This window comes from Phoca vitulina, unplaced genomic scaffold (genome assembly GCF_004348235.1).
Source record: "Phoca vitulina isolate PV1807 unplaced genomic scaffold, GSC_HSeal_1.0 scaffold1, whole genome shotgun sequence".
Lineage (NCBI taxonomy): Eukaryota > Metazoa > Chordata > Mammalia > Carnivora > Phocidae > Phoca > Phoca vitulina.
This window is the reverse complement of record NW_022589704.1, coordinates 96,754,040-96,767,290: the sequence shown is the minus strand read 5'-3', so window position 1 is coordinate 96,767,290 and position 13,251 is coordinate 96,754,040. Positions and strand designations below refer to the sequence as shown.

At 41.8% G+C, this 13,251-nt stretch overlaps 2 protein-coding genes across 7 annotated transcripts in view; both read right to left on the bottom strand.

Moving 5' to 3' along the window:
* DPP10 (dipeptidyl peptidase like 10) overlaps nt 1–13,251 on the bottom strand; it is a 1,381,541-nt gene that overhangs the window by 628,141 nt on the left and 740,149 nt on the right. Inside the window, exon 1 of one of the 5 annotated variants that reach the window (XM_032397511.1) lies at nt 12,253–13,106. The exons of 2 other annotated variants lie outside the window; for them this stretch is intronic. In XM_032397511.1, the coding sequence (XP_032253402.1) occupies nt 12,253–12,324 (72 nt within the window). In that variant the 5' untranslated portion in view covers nt 12,325–13,106. Of the gene's footprint in view, nt 1–12,049; nt 12,212–12,252; nt 13,107–13,251 lie in introns of those variants that run through there. 2 more of the 5 variants (XM_032399577.1, XM_032400060.1) reach the window with 2 other exon arrangements.
* LOC116630019 (cytochrome c oxidase assembly protein COX20, mitochondrial-like) lies at nt 7,367–12,318 on the bottom strand. 2 transcript variants are annotated; one of them, XM_032400541.1, is made up of 2 exons: nt 12,253–12,318; nt 7,367–9,552 (listed from the first exon to the last, which is right to left on the bottom strand). In XM_032400541.1, exon 2 carries the CDS (start codon nt 7,865–7,867, stop codon nt 7,511–7,513), a length of 357 nt encoding a protein of 118 aa, XP_032256432.1. In that variant the 5' UTR covers nt 7,868–9,552; nt 12,253–12,318; the 3' UTR covers nt 7,367–7,510. The 2 variants fall into 2 exon arrangements, with proteins under 2 accessions (XP_032256432.1, XP_032256514.1); XM_032400623.1 differs by lacking the exon at nt 12,253–12,318 and adding an exon at nt 12,050–12,067.

The window sequence follows — 13,251 nt, the reverse complement described above, 5'->3', positions numbered from 1 at the left end:
GAAAATTAGATTGCATTACTTCAAACCCTCCGTCAGAAGTAGGGACACACAGCACATAGAACTGATAAGCACCGTCTATGGGTTTGATGCTGGCCATCTGACTGTCAGTTTTCACGCTCAGGTCATTTAATATGTGCCTACCTACAGCATACCCATAAGAACGGATGTTTTCTCTTTAAAAATTGGCTTCAAATGGAAGTCAGCAGATGGTACTGTACAGCAGTTCCATGTTATGATATCTGCTTCATTTTTTATCCCCTATATAACCTCTTGGTACTTTGTGACCTCTCTGAAACACCTTTCCTTGTTACAGAGTGACTCATTTTAGAGCTTATATAACAATTATGGGCTTGTTATGTTGCATAGCTCCAAACCAGCAATTTTATACCATGATGCTTTTGTCCTGCGTTTTCCCTTAACTAAAACTGCCTTATGTGACCAATAAGCAATACCAAGCTGACATTTCTGAGCCCAAGCAGCTAATCCTAGATTGTATTTACCTATTTTCAAATATTTGCACCATCTGCGATTCTATATTAGTTTTCTTGGATTCGCTGTTACAGCCCAAGGACTACAGCTCTGAGTAGAAATGAAACAGCACTCCAAATGTAGAATGCATTATAAGCATGAGAAGAGAATTTAGCCATGGGATGGGAAAAGAAAAAAAAAATTCAGGAAAAGCAAATGTATATTCAGTTCTCCACCTTCAAAATGCAAACTCTGTTGATTTTCCTGTACTTATAATATAAAAATGGATGTCATATATTTTCTTAATTAACCCCTAATCCATATTTGCTTTAGAACCAGGATGCTTCCATATAATCTCCATATCAACAAAATTAGGAGTTTAATATTAAAGGTGCTCTGAATTTTGGTCAAATTAATGGAGAAATGAGCTTTAAAGCTGGTATTCCCAACATCTAGGAACCTCAACATCCAGTGTAGCTTGATTTCCCATCACTTTGCCTCTGTCTGGTATAGTAGCCCAATACATATTAATAACAAAAAAGTAAATAAATAAATACACACCGCCATTTTTTCAGCACATCCTGGATAATAAACCTATCTCACTGCTAATCATCAAAACAATTCTGCAATGTAAACATCATTCCATTGCCAGGTGAAATATTAAATTCAGAGAGAGATTGGGTAACTTGTTCAACATAGTAAATAGAATTTAATCAGAGGTTAAATGAAGAGAAAGTCCTAGTTCTTCCCACTATAAAGAATTCTGCGTCCCTCAAAAATTCTTATTTATTTTCTACATAAAAGTTTCTCAGGTCTCGTATTGGAACTTGGTACTCTGACAAAATTATCACAGCTTCTAGAAATAGCCTTACCTTCCAAGAAATCCAGTGAATCAGAAGCCTGTTGTTTCTATTAACTTCTCAAGGAAGCACCATAATTCACTTACACGCTTTCCAGAGTTCCTAAGTACACCCCTCCTTTCTGAAGGAGGGAGTCATCCAGTCACTAGTCTGTTCACTATTGAATTACAATTTCAAATGCTGAGGGTAGAGATCAATGGGAGGTCATTCATGCTGAGGGGAAGAGTTTAAGAATGCCAGTGTGCTGGGTGATAGACATTGGGGAGGGTATGTGCTATGGTGAGCGCTGTGAATTGTGTAAGACTGATGAATCACAGACCTGTACCCCTGAAACAAATAATACATTATATGTTAAAAAAAAAAAAAAAAAAAAAAAAAAGAATGCCAGTGTCTGCATGTGATGGAAGGTGCTGGCATGTCCTTAGAACACTGGATCTCAGTTTACTTTCCAAATGGCTTTATGGCACTGAGGTGACTTCTTGTCATGGCAAGCTGGAGAAGATGCATATATGGTTCTCCGAAGTTTTGTGGCCAGGTACTAAAAGTCTAAGGACCACTAGCCAGGGGAAAACCAAGGAATGTCAAGTGAGTTTTGCCTACAGATTCAAAAGTTTTAAGGACAATTTTTTAAAGTTACTCTTCTGTCAAGTGCTAACAAGGCAGATGTGTCACCAACACACCAACAAAGGTGCTGTATCGACAGCTGAATCTGGCAGCAGGATACACAGCAAACGGCCCTAAGTGAAGAGGCCCAGAATCAAGTACTGCCTCTTGATTCTAACCAACTGTATGACCTAAGACAAGACACTTCCTCTCTCCATTGCATATCTCCTGATTTGAAAACAAAGACATTAGATTCAGAAATCAGAATACCTTCTCAAAATGCTATCATCGTTGGGGCACCTGGGTGGCTCAGTTGGTTAGGCGACTGCCTTCAGCTCAGGTCATGACCCTGGAGTCCCAGGATCGAGTCCCGCATCGGGCTCCCTGCTCAGCAGGGAGTCTGCTTCTCCCTCTGACCCTCCCCCCTCTCATGTACTCTCTCTCTCTCTCTCATTCTTGCTCTCTCAAATAAATAAATAAATCTTAAAAAAAAATGCTATCATCATTTAGGACTTGATGGCCACTTCAAGGAAGAATCTGGAAAGGTAAGGCCACTGTGGACATCATGGTAGTTTATTTATTTTTTTTTATTTTTTTAAAAGATTTTATTTATTTATTTGACAGAGAGAGAGACACAGCGAGGGAGGGAACACAAGCAGGGGGAGTGGGAGAGGGAGAAGCAGGCTTCCCCGGAGCAGGGAGCCCGATGCAGGGCTCGATCCCAGGACCTGGAATCATGACCTGAGCCGAAGGCAGACGCTTAACGACTGAGCCACCCAGGCGCCCCAGGACATCATGGTAGTTTAGACATCAGGGGATCAATCTTGGCCAGAGACTGGTCTCAGAAATGTAGAGAGGTGGAAGGAAATGGATTTGGATTTAGACATGGCGCAGGCACAAGTGGAGACAAAGGAATCAAAATTACCATCCTATAACATAAGAGGCACTGACTCTAAGCAAATGGACATTTGTGAGGGGTGGCAGATGCAGAAGAACTACTTGTAATGCCACTGTGGCACTAATGGTGGGTAAGCCTCATTTCAGAACAAGCAGCAGCCTCCATAAAGGTGAACAAAGGCAGGTCAGTGCACACCCACCTATCCCTGCCAATATGACTCTCAAAAAGTGAAACACACCTAATTCCTAGGATCAGAGGAAAGGAATAATTCTCTTATAATCTCTTCCTGGTACTCTAGAAAAGAAACAAACAAGTAAAATGTACAGTCTTTTCCCTTAAAAATCCATAAAAGGGAGTGGAGTAGATGGACCATCTATTCATAAACTCAGACACTAGGAAATGTAAATTATATACTAATCTATCTAAACAAATTACCTATTTCTACATTTGAGAAATTCATGAATTTTATATTGTTCTTCTTGAAAAGATATATTGCTGACCTCTATTCAGAAGGCGTCTTGATTCCTAATCTTTTTGGTGTGTAGAAGAATCAGTGTGCAAGTTTGTGAGACATTGATTTAAAAGGTCAATTAAAAAAAAAAAAAAAAGACTTTCTGGCACTTGTTTCAAAACATGTGAAATGAAAAAAAAAAAAAAATAGCCATGTCTTGCACTCATTAGGTCATACTAAAACCCTTCCTGGAGGTAAGATGTGATTAATGGAAGTGAGAGTATGAAGAGTTTTCATTTCCTTGATTCCTCCTGCCAAAAGTAAACCCAAGTACCCATAACAGGAAAGATCTACTGCTAACCCTGTGCAAGCATTATTAATGCAACTTCAAGTGGTCTCTCTGGTCCATTATTTGAAAATAAATCGCAGGAGAGCCTACCATTCAAGTTCTCAGTTATAAAATTCAGGTTTGTCATATTGTTTTCAGAGCAGAGGTTTTCAGACAGTATAAGAAATTGAAATTGAATCTTCATTTAGCTCTCAAAAAAGGGGTGAGAATAAAGATAATAAAAATGCCTTTTTTCCTCACTTTTCTTCATTTGCTACCTTGTAACCTGATACACAAGTTTTTGTACTGACCTCAGAAAATCGGTAATTACGATAAATTGTGATAATATGAAAGTCAGATATTAGTCAATATTCACCTTGGCTGGAAAATATACAGCTTGGCTTGGCTCTCTCAGATGTAGAGTCTGTTTTGATTATGCACTCACCTAACTTTTCTTAAATTTCAACTCAACATGTCATCAGCTCCTACAGACAAAGAACTGCTAAGTCAGTCATTTCTCAAAACCCAAACTCCCGGGAAGAGAATATTAAACCATGAACACTTCAAAGAAGATTCTAAGTCTTTGGGGAAAACAGGTTATCATCTAAAAATAGCAAAAACCAGTCAGGTTGTTATCAATTGATTTCCTCCTAATGCTCTATAATAATCTAACTCTAAAATATCCCAAATATTAAGATCATAAGTGTGTGTATATGTATATATGTGTGGTGTATGTTTGTTATGTATACACACCCACACATACATATATTCAGCGTTTTCATTAAGGTAAATAGAAAACCGCCTTTGCAAAACATGAAATAATCGGATAATCTAGAAACATAGTAGCAAGAAGAATAAAAATACTAAATTCTATCTTCAGCCAGATGTTATGTAAGTCCATTCACACAGACTGCCTCTAACTCTTGCCAACAGTCTCACCATCTTCTTCCTTTAAAGATGAGGGAATGGTTTAAGAGGGATTAGTTTGCCCTAGATTGCATAGTGAATGGTAGAAGAAAGATTCAATATGAAATCCATTTTGACTCTGTTCCCAATCCTACATCATGTTGCCTCTCCCCAAAAGATAATTAAATCTGAATATCATTTGGCAATTCCAAAAACATTGTAGAATATACTATTTTGGTTAATGGAATTAGCACATTATCTGAAAGTTGATTTAAAAAAATTATTAATGTTTCAGCTGCTTTCAAATAAATGGGCATGCCAACCTTGAAAAGAAAATGAAAATCATTTTTTATTATACGGAAAACATTATAAGGGGTACTCTTAACATCAATTACTGAATGGGACAGTTTGAAGTAAAATATTTTATCAGTTTTGGATAAAAGCAAATTTTCTGTATTTAGCCTGGCAGTGAGTGTTACATTTACCATTACATAAAGTATGTCTGAAACCCTGAGGATTCCGGACAGCTCAACAAAAATGAATCCACAAGAGAAGAGCTCTCTCTTCAGCAACCCCATCCTTCCCACTAAAGCTACTTCCCAGTTTGCTTTATCATACTGCAAGTGACAAGCATTCCTTTAGTTAATACATAATAAATGAGAAGAATTTCTAGCAGTTAGGGGGGTGCAGGGTGGAGGATGTACAGTTTAAAAGCCTTGGAGAACAGGGACTGTCTAGTTAGGAAAATGAAACAGAGATTGCCTATTGCCAAAAAGCTTGTGGATCAAGTCAGTACAAGCTTTAAAACATACACTAGGGCATACACCAGGGCAGAAACACTTCTAAATTTAGGGGGACATGTGTTTATGAAGATCTTTACAGTCCATTATTTATTTGCCCCTTTTTGGGACCTTTTATAGGTCTTCAGATGCGGTAAGTTCCAACTTTCCTAGTTGATGCATGTCTTAGGTTATGCCCTCATTAGTCATCCCTCCTCATCCATGAAATATCTTGGATATATTCCAAGACCCCCAGTGGATGCCTGAAACCTCCAATACTCTTGAATCCTATATGTGTTATGGTTTTTTCTATATATACTTAACTATGATAAAGTTCAATTTATAAATTAGGCACAGTCTGAGATTAACAGCAATAACTAACAAATTAAAACTATTCTAATATACTGTAATGAAAGTTATGTGAATGTGAGCTCTCATTTTATCATACTGTTCTCAACCTCTGATGATGATGATGACAACGTGAGAAGATAAAATGCGTACGTGAGGAAATGAAGTGAGGTGAGTGATGGGGCACTGAGTGTGAGGCTATTCTACTGACCTTCTGACACTACCTCCCACAGAGGATCATCTGTTTCTGGGATCTCAGCTGACAGTGGGGACCTGAAATCGGGGAAAGTGAACAACGAATGGGGGTGGGGGTGGGGCTACTGTATAACGTTGCAGTAAAACATGAACTTGATTAGAACACATGTAAAGTCACTCAGCAAGTAGGAGAAGTAGGAAAATATATGGAGGCAGTGTTATACTTGGAATGCCAAATATGAAATATTAACCTAAATATTAAAGAGGATTTAAAACATCCCCTTTCTCCATGCTTATTACCTTAGGAAGTGTATTACACTCAAAACAGAATGCAACATATTCTGCAGCTAATTCACCTGTTTGTCAGAATTAACCAATGTTTACTTCCAGTTTGGCCCCTTACAACGTAGGACAGTAAAGAACTGAGCTTTGACTGAATGGAAGTAGAGATGTAATAGAGTATTTTGAAGTCTGCGTGTTTGCCAAATCAGCCCTGACGTCCAAACCAAACATATATTATTAATATAATATGTATGTGTGTGTGCAACTTCATATGTAATCATACAAATTTGCACTGAACAATGCAATGTTTTGTAAAATGTTAAAATAACATACCCAGTTGTAGGCGGCTCGATGATCCTTTAAGCCTTCCCCTTCCCCCCCCACCCCCCCACCCCGCTTTTTCTAGGTTCCTATTCCCAGACTAGGGAATGAGAGCACACTTGGTATGAGACAGGCTTTATTTTTTTTTTTTTTTTTTTTAAAGATTTTATTTATTTATTTGACAGAGAGAGACACAGCGAGAGAGGGAACACAAGCAGGGGGAGTGGGAGAGAGAGAAGCAGGCTTCCCGCAGAGCAGGGAGCCCGATGTGGGGCTCGATCCCAGGACCCTGGGATCATGACCTGAGCCGAAGGCAGACGCTTAACGACTGAGCCACCCAGGCGTCCCGAGACAGGCTTTATTCAAAAGCCTTCACATATTATTTCAGTTAATTCTTACAACAAACATGTAAAGGATCTGTAGTCACTTCCATTCACAAATGAACTATAGAAAGTAAGTTATCCTGCCCAAGAAAGCAGTGATGACTGGTGGAGCTGGAATATGAACTTGAATCTGTGGTTTCCGGAGCATAACCCACAGATAATAGTAACATTATGTAATCATAAATGATCCAATGAACCAAAATTTTTAAATAGCTTTCTTTTTTACTCAGGTTAGGAAAAATTTGGTTTCAGTGTTCTGCTTCTAATGTAATGTACTTCATAAGATAATGCAGCATTAATATTTAATAATTTTCTTTAACTTGTTTTTATATAGTTTAATTTTTCTTAAATGTGCAATTTGCTCAGTCCCTGAAATAAACAGAGAGATTAGGAGTTTACATTGAGCAAGGGATGTATCGTGGTATGTTCTAAACTCAGTAGCTAAAATGTCATATACACATGTTATGAGATATACATTATATATGTAATAAGAAATTAAGGGGTAGTAGAAAATGTATAATATCTCTTAAGTCATAAAGACTTCTTTTTTTTTTTTTTTTTTTTTACAACCAACACATCTTTTATTTACTTGATTGAAAGTCTAATGGTACATATGAGGTTTAATAGAGTTGCCCTCCATTTTATTCACACGGACTCCACAGAGTTGTATCCTCAAGCTCGATTCCGCTCAGCTACTGTTCTTGCTGGGGCTTTGTTTTCTTTCAGGGTCAAGGTGGGTACTTTCATACAAAATCTTATTTTTAATTCCATCTCTGGCAGTTCTTTCCTGGATTCTTAGCTTCGCATAATTATACCTACAATGGAACCAGCATCCTAAAGTCACCAGGATAAATCCTCCTACTCCAACATCACATGATCTTCTAATCCTACTAGTTAGCAAAAAATGTCCAAGGCCAGCCACAACAGATCCTAGTGAACCATACAATATTGAATCCCGTGCACAGGGAATGTTTTCAACATCTAAAATTCCTAGGAGCTTAAAGGGCTTCCCCTTGGCGGGCTCGCCGGGCTCCGGCGCGGCCATGGCCTCTCAGTCATAAAGACTTCTATGTAACGCCTTTACCCAATCTAAATTATCTTTTGTAAACCAAACCACAAAGAACTCTCCCATCAATTAGATACTATATATGTTATATTGAATGAAGAGTAATAACTGGCCTGTTAAATTTTTTTCAACATGATTTCTAAAACTACTTTTAAGGTTCTATGTTAAAAACAATAGTTTATAGACTAAATTATGACATCTTTTTATATTTGTCAGGGAAACATGGAAGAATAACTTTTGATAAGTTTGCATTAAGAATGCACTTGAAAATTTTAATCAAGTTTGCCTCAACAAACTTGAAATAAAAAGAATAAATCCTAATTTCTGTATGGTAACATTTTGGGTTAATATTACCTAAAAGTGAAAAGTACAATAGATATTTTACAGAAGGCATTTTGCACATTGCATATTTAATTGCAGTTTTGACCATGAATTATTTCATCAAGAGACTGCTGCATCCTGAACCCTAAGAAATTGGTTTTCCACCAGAATATGTTTTTTAGAGAGAAATGCATAACTAATGATGTCTTTGCTGCCAAATTTTTGCTTATAAAAATATATTTTTTAGTCATACCTCAGAACGTAGGGTTGTGGTTTTTCTTTTGTTTGCTTAGTTTTTTGTTTTGTTTTGTTTTGGGCTTTGTTGTTGTTGTTGTGTGTTTTAGTTTGTTTTGGTTTGGTTTCTTGGAGCTGAGAGGACCACCAAACATTTTAGGAAATATTTTTACCCATTGGATTCAGCAGAAGGGTGCCACCTGGTGGCAATGTGGGCAAATTCTAAACCTGGTCTAACTATAAAAATGCACTCATTTAAGAAACCTTGAAAGTCCCATCATTACCAAGATTTTTTTTTTTTTTAAGTTCCTATGTACTTATCAGGACCTACCTGGCTCTTTTTATATTATTTCCATCAATGGAAGAGATATTAAGTCAACTTTAAAAATCTCAAGAGCTATTATTTACATTTAAAATCGAAGCTTTAAACAAATTCGTCCATTTTACATTCAAAGTAAATCTGTACACACAAAATATTTGCAATTATTTTGCATTATGCTAATAACAATGTGTTGAACTGTAACTGGGTAGAAGTTAGAAGGTGGGGATTTAGAATTCAGTAACCATATTTTATCTTAGGTATCATAGACTGGGGTTAAGTCCCATCTCCACCACTTATGAAGACAAGTTTGATTAGTTTCTTTAATCCTCTGTATGAACAGAGGATTGACCAAACTCAAAAAGTTTCTTTGAGCATCGAGTAGAAAAATGCATTTAATAAATGTTATCAGTCCAGAGGACAGTACTCTGCACATGGCAAGCATTCAAGAAGTAATTTTTAAAAACAGTAAGTTACAACTTGTCACTCAAGATTTTAGATCCCTCAATGTCAAGTGGGATATTGATTATATTCAGAATGACGGTATCTACCCATATCAAATCATCTATCTAGATATTTTGTAAATGTGGAGCGTCGTGAAAACAAAACAACTTTCATAAACATTTAATCAACGAAGCTTTAAAGGAAAGACTACTAAAATGATAAAAAAAAAAATATTTCCAATGATTCAGAATGTTAATAAAAGCAGAGTCCCTGCTATTCTTGTTGCCGCTTCTCACTCTTGTCGTGGCACCAATGTCCCAAAGGAGAGTCACAGATGAAATGAAACCTAGGGGGGCGGGGGGGGGGGGGGTGTCAAGCTCGCTAAAGGACCATAACAACCACCAGATTATAGGATTCATAACCATTTCACCCAGAGGAAAGACCATAGTCTTCCACTGTGCTCTAAGTGGAAATAGGTGTTGCTGGCCGCAGGACAAGGCGTTTTTGAGATTTCATAAAAATCTCTACTATGAAAAGCCAAAGACCTTTCTGGCAACATTTGAAAGCTTAAATCATTCAAAATCAATACACAGTGAGTGATTAGCTGGAATATGCCCCCTCTTTAACCATTAAGTAGGACTTCATAAAGCTATATTTTTATTTAAATTTGTGAATCTTTTTTTTTAAAGAAATATAGAAACCAGATCATTTGTCTATTTGGGAGTGTTATAGCTAGTACCACATGAGAGTTATATGACAAGTGCAGCATCAGACCACAATGACTAATCCTGTTAATAAAAACTTAGCACTCTTAGAGCAAGTAGTTTAAGCAATCACAGCAATCATCCACATTATCTGGTCATCATTTCATAGGTCAAGCTTCAGACAAAGAATATGCTAGATAAAAATATTTTCTAGGAGTGCTTGGAAAACCTTCAATGGGATGCTGCCATGGATATTTCATTCTGCTTTCCTTCCCCTAGCAAAATCAATCTCTTTCATTTTAACTCAAGCATAATATGCATACCATTGACATTTTAAAATCATGTAAATACTCTGAAAGGCACTTAAAAAACTCAATTAAAACAAGAGTTCTGCAAATGGCCACTCCCTGAATATCTGAAGTGGCCATAAACCAAAATGCATGCCCACAAGAAAAACTGGATTTAAGCTTGACTCTCTCTCTTCGGATGAATTTTAAGTACCAGCTTAGTCCTGACAAAAGGCTTTACTGTGCATAGGCAGCTTGTCCACTGTTTACATATACATTTTCAGTTTCCGTGTGGTCTGCTCTGCTTCTCCCTCCCCACCGCCACTGGTACCAAGCAGTTTGCAGCACCTCAAGTAACCAGCTGGTGTCACAGGGTAGTGAGCAAAGATTTCATGTGGGGACTCTCACCTGACTAATCATTCTTATTGGAAGCATCACTCCAAGAGCAGTAGAGAGCCTCGGCGGCTTGTTAATGAAATTTAAGGGCTGTCAGCTTGAAAGAGGATGTTAAATCCAGGCTCCTCTCCTAAAATTATTTTTATGATCTACTAACCAGTTGCTACCTTGTGGTGTGTGTTGGACGGAGCAGAGGAAAAAGATGTTAAGAGAGGGGACAGACAATACAATATAAATGTTTCAATATTTTCATATTGATCTTAGGGTAAGGAGTAAAGCGACTAGTTTAAGAAAACAACTGCTTTGTAAAAACTGCAACATTCACTCCAGTAAATGGAGGGGGAGCTTTAAGGCATTGAGCAATCCTCACCACCTGTGTGAAATGTCCGTGAGGGAAATGAGGAGGAAAGGGAAGAGAAGAGGGAGACCACAAGCCAGGACAGATGACCAAGACTAGAATATTAATAACAGCAGCCCTGGCATCTCCTCCTCCGCCTCAGCACCACTCGGGCGATTTGGACAGCTTCTCTTCACTTGCTCCTCAGTGCTCAGACTATGCGAAAAGCGGAGACGCTACTGGAACCTCGCTGCTTGCACCTCCTTCACCCCACCTCTGGCAATGAGCTAGGAGTGTCTCTGGCAGAAACGCATCGGGCGGCCTTCAACAGTGCACTTGGGGCAAAGGGCCCCCAGCGGGTACCCGGGTGCCTCCGTAGTTATCCGCTGACCTAACTGTTGCCCTCTCGGCTCAGAGTCCCTGATTGACGTAAACGTGACAACACCTGGAGCCGGCTCCTCACAGCCTGCCTCCTCTTTGCCAGGGCACCTCAGCGCTCCCGACCCTACAACTTTGGGAAAAAGCGACACCGAACTCCCGAGTCACCCCAATCCAGGGACAGAGACGAGATGAAGATCTACCGAACGGTTATGCTACAAATCTCGAAACACCAAAACAAAAAACGGGGTGGCCGGTGCAGAAAAACTGAAAAGGGACAGAAATAACACTCAGCCGGTACAGGGCACCCCACCTCTGCAGACACATACATCTGGCCCCAACAAATCACTAAAGCCAGTACCTTGCCAGCTTCCCATAATAATGCCTTTTACTCCCAAGCTCCGCTCCACTCAGCAGACCACACATGCAGGGTACACCTCCTTCCCCCATTTAGCACCCCCCCCGCCCCGCCCCGTCCCGGTCTCCTCTAAAGAAAAAAGCAAGCAAAAACTCTGCCGGCCTAAAGGTCATTTTCCTAGTGGGGTAGCTTTGGCCAGCGCTCGCTCGTTTCAGCTGCGTGTAGACCCGCTCTAACCCTGCAAGTAGACGCCTCCAGGAGCGCAGTAATTCCTCCAACGTGCGTTAATTTGAGCCAAGAGGCCCCCATTCCGTGGCCCCGGCCCCTCTCCCTCCCTCGGTGGCCCGCCTGCCCGGGGCTCCCGGATCACCCCCAGCCTTTACCTCTCTCCCCCCTTCCCCGCGGCTCTCCACCTTGCGCATCCTCTCGCCCGGCCCCAGAGCGCACTCGGCTGCTCGAACTTCCTGCGGAGTCCATGGAGGAGGCTGGAACTGGGGCGGGGGGAGGGTGGGGAGAGGGAGGCGTGGGAAGCGCCGACTGGAGCCACCCTTCCCGGGAGGGCCTGGCTGCAGCTGCCAACTCTCACCTGGTCCGCCGGCTGCGCCTGGCTCGCCCTGGCCCCCGGGGTGGGCTGCTGCTCCTGCTTCATGGCTGTCATCGCCGGCGGCCCGCGTTGCCGCTCACTTCCTCGCGGGCACTTCAGACTCGGGGACCGTCACTTGGCAGCGATCGCATGTCACAGGAGCCCGACGCTCTCCGAACTGGCAGAAGGGAAAGCGGCAGCGACGGGGTGGGGGGAGGGGAGCGACAGGGAGGGGAAGAAGAGCGGCACCAGGCAGGCTCCCCCTTGCAAGATCCCTCCTTCGGCTACCGCAGACCCTCGAACTCCCCACTCCCCCCGCCCCCCACCACCCCAAAGCGTAGAGAACCTCGGAGATCAAACACGACCAAGTGGCAAGTTAGTGGAGCAGCGAGGCACCTGACCGCGCTCGAGCGACGTCTCACAGCGCCGGAGGAACCCGGCTAGCATTCTACCGCAGTCCGCGCCCCCCGCCCGCCCCCGGGGGCTCCCCGCGCCGCGCTCAGTGCGCCAGGTTGAGCAGCCCGGCGCCCCGCTCCAGCATCTCCCGAGCAACCGCAACGCGGGAGAGAGCCCTGCGCGTCGCGCTAGCTCCTCACACGCGCGGCCAAGGCGGCTGGGCTCTGCTGGCCCCTTCACTCCCCCCACCCCCGCCCCCCGCGGGCTCCTGCTAAAACCCGGAGAAGCGGAGCGCGCCCGTGCAAAGCCCTCGGTGGCTGATCGCTGCCACTGGGCATGCTCCAGCGCTCAGAGAAGGCAGGGGGCAGCTGGGGACTAGGGGCCCAGAGGCCCACTGGGGCTGCCAACACCTGTCGGGACCCAAGTGTTGGTCCCACGTTATGGACCGAGGCTCTGCGTCTCTCGATCTGTGGCAACGGACGGCCTTATCCTTTAGCCTCCAGCCTGGATTCCCACCCCCCCGCCCCAACCAGCTGCCAGTGGAATTCCGAAAGGTGGATTACAAACAATAATAACTAATGATGATATTCTACCACTCACTTTGTT

Coding starts and splice junctions, on each gene's coding strand:
- LOC116630019 (XM_032400541.1), bottom strand. CDS start 7,867: ATGGCCGCGCCGGAGCCCGGCGAGCCCGCCAAGGGGAAGCCCTTTAAG.